General features: G+C 26.9%; 1 protein-coding gene across 3 annotated transcripts in view; it reads left to right on the forward strand.

Annotated features, from left to right (window-relative positions):
* The window catches only part of LOC107168474 (annulin-like), a 40,733-nt gene extending 33,702 nt beyond the window's left edge, over positions 1-7,031 (forward strand). For 2 of the 3 annotated variants that reach the window (XM_089216687.1, XM_089216700.1), the window contains 5 exons: positions 55-199; positions 1,985-2,127; positions 4,117-4,286; positions 4,395-4,531; positions 6,664-7,031. In XM_089216687.1, coding sequence (XP_089072813.1) covers positions 55-199; positions 1,985-2,127; positions 4,117-4,286; positions 4,395-4,531; positions 6,664-6,892 — 824 coding nt within the window. In that variant the 3' untranslated portion in view covers positions 6,893-7,031. Of the gene's footprint in view, positions 1-54; positions 200-1,984; positions 2,128-4,116; positions 4,287-4,394; positions 4,532-6,658 lie in introns of all 3 variants that reach the window. The other variant, XM_015517894.2, reaches the window with a different exon arrangement.
* Positions 7,032-7,246: the final 215 nt, after the last annotated feature.

A 7,246-nucleotide genomic window follows, 5' to 3' on the forward strand; every position in this document is an offset into this window, starting at 1 on the left:
GATTCCCCTGTAAAATGTTAAATTGTATGTTCTTTTAACTTTTTTTTTTTTTAGAGTCAACTGAAGAAAGGATAACTATGCATAAAGCATTAAAGCAAAATAATAGCATATTTAGCCGTTATTACTTGAATGAGGATTTCAATGAAATCAAATTTGACTTTGAGTTAGTTGATGATATTATTGTGGGAGAAAACTTCAGGTTTGAATTGAGTTATTTTATTAACTTTGTACAATCACCAACTATTCATAGAAAGTGTTTTAAGTTTGTGAATTTTTGCATTTTAAACGTAAATACTAATCAAATAAAAAGTAAGAACATTTGAATAATTCTTTTTCTAAATTCTCCAATATTATTTTATTAATAGATTAGTATTCTGTAAAAATCAAAAATGAAACATTATTATTATTTTTAAAAAATTACACACTAACGTATGTAAGTAATTGATGTTGAATAATAAAACATTTAATCGACCACATCAGGTCTAAAATATTTTATTTAAGTCCAACTCAACTAGGCTCCTTAGTTTTTATGAATATCGTTCACAGTTGACATTTCACTATTTTATTAGAGTTTGATTCGACCCATACTGATATCTGATATTTGTAAAAACTAAAAATAAAATATTTTTATAATATACCTACTGTAATAAAATATACGAGTTGCGGTCAGAAATGATTTTTAAGATAAGCACATATTATAACAGTTGTGGTCATACACTTATTACTTATCTTTAAATTGTATATATAAAATAAACAAAATTGTAAAGCCCGATGTAGTTTTGAATATTGCATTTTACGATAAAAATTTTTCTTCTGTTTATTATACACATAGTATACATACATTTTATATATATAATAGATTAAATTGTATAGGCTGATGGTAGTTTTTAATATTGCATTCAGTATGCCTGCAGCTCAGTAAGCCTGCGGTAAAAATTAATTCGTCCAGTAATATAATGTTAAGTGAAAAATTAAAAACACAACGGGTAGTAAAATATTATAAATTTCGGTTTTATCGTATTCTAGCAAATGACGTGTAACGATGAGTATGTTGTGAAAAACATGTAATGTGGCTATAAAATATGATGTTAAAGGTCTCATTTGTGAACAGAATACCACACATAATCACGAACCAGATGATCACCAATTAATGGTTCGGAAAATGTTTAGTAACTGTGTTAAATGTAAGGCAGTGAAACAGTTGAGCGAGCATCCCTTCAAAGTTATTCATTCTGAGATCTAAAGACAGTACTCACTGTACTTAATTTAAACATAAAACCAAGTACATACTAGGTATATATTTTGAGTGACCACAACTAGTATGTAACCTTTTTGTTGATTGACCGCAACTAGAATGTAATTTTTAATTTTGACAACTACTAGTAATCACCGAAATATACTAATATACACCATTCATAACAAAACTAACTGAATCCGTGAACTTTTTAGCCCGTTAAAAATCTTACATCTTATAATATGTTTCAAACTGTGTGTTAATTTCGTTTCCTATGATTAAACTTGTTGTATATTTTTATACATATAGATAGTAATCTGTTAAAGCATATTAAGTAATAATCTTACAACAATAACCAAATTAGTTTTTTTTTCTATAGTGAAAGTCTGAAAATTATAGTATTTAATTGAATGATATTTATTGATATTAATTTAATTATTTGGGCCTATCAATATTTAACTTAGCTTATCTTCTGGCATTAATCTAATAAATTTCTGTGCCAAATTTCGTCGCATACGGTCCAACCGTATCTATATATCTATATATATATTTATATTATATATATTATATATATATGTATATATATATTATATATCTCTATATATATATATATATACATAATAACGAAATATTGTGATACATCGGATGACGTTCATAGTTCATACCTATGTAATACAGGAACAACGATTAAGCTTACATTGCTTTTTGTTTCCATTATTTATTAAATAGTTTTTTTTTAAATAAACTTAGGGTTGCGGTGAGAATCACGAACAAAGGTCATAAAGATTACACAGTTAAAGTGATATTGCGTGTCGATACGGTTGATTATACCGGAAAAAATGGATCTCTCGTCACCAAAGTCGAACAACAAAAAGTAGTGCTTCATGATCCAGGTAAGCGCCAGTGCGCCACAATTATGAAATATTACTATTGCAGATCAAAGTATGCAATCTATATAAACAATAAAGTAAATGTATAGTGATGAATTTTCATGAATATGATAAGAATAAGCATTTGTAAATAATAAAAATATAGTAACATGTTATGGTTTCAAATTTTCAGCATAGATAGGGGTTGCATAGTCTTATTTGTTATTTTGTAATAATGATAAACGACAAAAAAGTAAATAGCATTGAATTTATTAATAGACCTTGCACCATGTATTTGTATACTGTGTTTCAAAAGAGAATAATCAGTCTGCCAGCCAATTATCGTTAGTATTGTACATCTCCCACAAATTCCCATGTGTTAGTTAACGTGAACACGTGGTTCTTGACAGCCCAATCATTCAAGATGCGCAAAAAGTGAAAGTTCTCCTTTAAGATATAGTATAGTGCACACAAAGTAATATTACATTGCAACACATATTAATTTGTTCTTGATTAAGTTATTTTGATAAAATAAGTAATAACTAAAAATTCTGAATGAATATAATTGTTCATATATGGTGTTTAATGTAGTGTACCTACCCGGAAAAAAAATTGGATTCTCATTTATAAAACATTCGATATAATATTTTTCAGAAACAAATAAATAGCAAATACTAGTAAATGTATATCTAAAGTTCGCAAATAAAAAAGCGGGTAAGTGGGTATCGCTCTGCTGTACATTAGGGGGTGGGGTGGAACTCTGACTAGGGTAGGTTAAATTTGAATGCAATGAAGGTATCATTGTATACGAAAAACGATTCTGAACGGAGATGATTTGTCAGTCTAGGATATATTATATTTAAATATTGACATATTCTATTTTGAAACAAATATTTTATTTTTCAATTAGGACGCATTTTGCATGAGGCGTGGTTAATCAATGTTTCCAAAAACATTGCATGTAGTTATCATAATTCATAATACCTTATATTATCATAGATATACATATTTGTACTTGGTTTGAGGATAAATCGTTATCATTACGCGATTTCATAAAAATTTAAAACTCAAACGCTCAAAACATTTTTCCTATAACGACGCTTCAAATTTTCTCTATAGCTATTTGAAGCAAAACTTATGGAAAAATTAGTTTTGAATTTTTTAACCTTTGATATAAATACAAACAATTTTATGAATTTTGAACTACAAAATAATTTGCAAATATTCATGGTTTTGACGAATTTTTGTCAATATTTGAACTTCACATGCTAATAAAAAAATGTTGTGCCTATTTATTCTTATAATTTTTTAATCACTATAAGAATAACTTATGAGGAACTTTGTATTATTATGACTCTTGGTCATCCAACATTTTTTTACCGATACTTCAATAAAAAATTTTCATAAAAATCGAAAATTTCAGTGGTCTATAAATAACTCAAAAAAAGTCAAACATTTTTTAAAATTAAACTGTATATAGATAACACTAACATAAACATTTGGTGAAAATTTCAAGTATTTACAATGATTAGTTTTTGAATTAGGTACAACCATATAAAAAAAATCGATTTTTTTGAAAACTGTTGGAAAATGTTTACTTTTGACCTCTATAATGCACCAAGGATATTCACTTTTCCATCGGAAATCACCCCCAAAGTTTGAAATTGAAGCATTATTTCGAGTAGTTATGCTGTACACAGACACAAAAAAAAATATACACATAATTCTAAAATCAATACATTAATCACTTCGTTCAGAATCTAAAATATTTCTATTTTTAAATTGGAAATAATTTGTAAATTTTCGAGATGTTTTAAATTAACAAAACCTAAGGAATTCTGAAATCGTACAAAGTGTTTTTGGATGAAAAATTACTATTCGGCCATCCAAAAATTTTACCCGATTTCTGTATATGACTTATGGGTTTATAAATAAAATTTTGAACAAATACTTAAATCTAGAAAATCTTAATTTACTATGTAAACATATTTTTATACGTAACATATTCAACAGGATCAAACGTTGAATATGTCCAAACCGCATTGACGTATTTTGATTATGGCAATGACGTTAAAAGCCAAAATGTTTTCAACATATCATGTCTAGCGAGCGTGGTTGACACAGATTACGAGTATTTCGGACAGGACGATTTTAGAGTCAGAAAACCAGATATTGAATTCGAAGTGAGTGTTATTACATTGACATAAATTTAAAAACATAATGAGTTTAATAATTTTATGTAAAATGAATCATTATAATAACATTACATTACCTAATTTATTTTTTATCAGATGCACGATAAACCTACCATGTCACGTGAAGTGCGGGCTATTGTTAAGCTTAGAAATCCGTTGCCCCTGACTTTAAAAGATGGAAAATTCTTCATCGCTGGTTCATCGTTGCCTAAAACTCTGGAAATCAAAGTTGGGTAAGTAACTTCCCTCAATGAAAATTTTACATAAACATGCAAAAAGTGTAAGAAAATATATCATTATATTATTATAAGTATTGCATTATAGCTGACAACAGGAATGGGCAAGTTATATAAAATTATCTACCAAGATACACGTTACTGAAAAAATCTAAATACAAATGTAACTTGAATTAAATATCTAGATACACTATTTTATAAGTGTTTTAGAGACTTAAATAATATAAATATTATAATTTCAATGCTTTACTTGGGGGACGGAGTACCGCAAATAATTTTTCAGAAATTTTAGCGTGAGATAACATAATAAATGTTCTTACCTTTAGGGATTCATGACAAATTATTTTGTCAATGTATGGATTATTTCATAACCATTAATAAGTTAATTATATATTATTATTTTACAGTTATCACTAATACCTATTTGTTATTAATTTTAGATTTTAAGTTTGTTATTTTTTAATTTAATTTTATAAGTTAAAAATTAAACTGCCTTTCTGTTTATTACTAGAGTACAGTACTTAAACAGCCCAATTGATATTGTTAGGTATATAATATACGAATGGGAATGGCATTTCGTTTATACAATGGCTGAAAAAATAAATCACTAAATGATAGGTACCTATATTAGAATAATAATAATAAAAAAAAAGATGGAATTAAGTACCTAGTTAATAGGAACTCAGACACTCAGTAACTTATTCAAAATTATGCTTATATATTTATACGATTTAAGGAAGGGAATTAAGTGTTGTGGGGCCAAATAACGTTTAAAAAGTGATGAGAAGCTCTTATTTAAAAGTAAACAGACTTCTCATACTTTAATTTTGCATAATTTTACTACCTATACGTTTATTCATACTAAGCCTGATTATGGCATTAGAATTTAAAAAAATAAAAATAGAAGGTAAAGGTAAAAACTATATATATTTTTTAAAACAAATAAATATGAAATCTTGGTTTTTATCTTATTATTGTTGTTTATATATAGACATAAAAATATATACCTACCAATTAGGTTACAATTACATAAACATTGTGCGCTTTTTAAGTATCAAAATGAAAATAATGAGCTTTTTAAAGATAATTAATACGTAATTTTAATAAAATGATGGTTATAATTTCAACTAGTAGAGAAAACTGTGAAACATGGAATGGACCAATTATGAATTAATGCTATAAAATAATTAAGAGGACGCCACATCCACATGCGTTGTCTCCGTCTTACAAACGTAGAATTTAACAAAAACTGTAGGTACTTGCGTGGGACAATTGTTTTCCTTCAGTGTTTGTTATAGAATTATAAGAATTCCACAACGCATAGGTAAGAACTTTATTTGTGTCATAGTCGTTATTTTTTTGATTAAATATAATTAATGTTATAGACTTAAGAAAATACAATTCTTTTTGTTTTTTCATTTAATTATTAAAAATCATTGGTTTGTGCCATCAAAAAAATAACGGCGCTATGACAAAAATAAAGTTTTTACCTATGCGTTGTTGAATTCTGATAATTCTACTAAAAATACTAAAGGAGGACAGTTCTCCTGCACGAGAGCAGTTTTTGCTATCTTCTACGTTTGTAAGACGATGACAACTAATTTGGGTGTGGCGTCCTCTTAATTTTGAATAACAATTAACAAATCTTTTACAATAAGATTCTTAAAATGATTTTGATTATTCTCTTGAAGAGTTGTTAACTTATTACTATATTTAAAAAATGTTATTGTCTCAAAGGAATATTCAATGTTTATTATAAGGATATGGCATGATTTTCTTTCTCAATTATTATATTGCAATATAATCAATTGGCATTAATAGATAACACTATTTTATAACTTGGATCTAGCTGAGTTAGCTTTGTTGTGAGTGGTTCTAGTATATATAAGTAATAAGAGTATAACTGTAAATCGCAGACATAAAAAAAATTGTAGGTAGCTCAATGTATTAAAATGTTCAATCAGGCATACCACTCATTTCACACATAGACTTTATAAAATTAGTTGCCTATACAATATTTCTAGAAAATGAACGAATAAACCTCTATGAAAATTTTTTTTTTTATCATTTTTATTTTGGACATTTATTCATTAATGATGTGTTATTTTACTTTATATTCGGCAGTAAAGTCAGTGCAAAGAAAACGACCAGTGTACCGTTCAAATTCACTCCCCAATTCACCGGAAAGCAAGTAATTTCTGCAAAATTTACGTCCAAACAACTGCAAGATGTCGATGGTTATTTACAATTTATGGTGTAAGACGGACATATGGATGGTATTGTCCTATTCTAATTCAGTCATACCAATTGAATAAGACTCATATACATAGGTATACAAAGTGTGTGAATTATTTTTAATTTTATTTATTGCTCTAAGTTATATAATATTTATTGTTACAATTTATTTTCTTCAACATACAGCTAATATGCCATTTACTTAATTTATCGCTACTAGAGAGTTAAGGAACAAAAACAGAAATATACTGAATTTAAAATATTTTATGTTACAAATCTTGTCAAAATTCGATTTGTTGTTATAAGAAATACATAACTGATGCTATTTAGCAATCTACTTAAAATCTTAAAATGCATCGATAACCTACAAAGCTTTCAAATCAATTATATGTTTATAGTTATGATTATCTAATATTATGATATTTTGCCCATCATTTAAGAATACACTTTACTTCATTATCAAGATAAGATTCACAT

Source organism: Diuraphis noxia, unplaced genomic scaffold (assembly GCF_037042655.1).
Source record: "Diuraphis noxia isolate RWA-SAM2 unplaced genomic scaffold, SU_Dnox_SAM2 contig0001, whole genome shotgun sequence".
In the NCBI taxonomy this organism is placed as follows: domain Eukaryota; kingdom Metazoa; phylum Arthropoda; class Insecta; order Hemiptera; family Aphididae; genus Diuraphis; species Diuraphis noxia.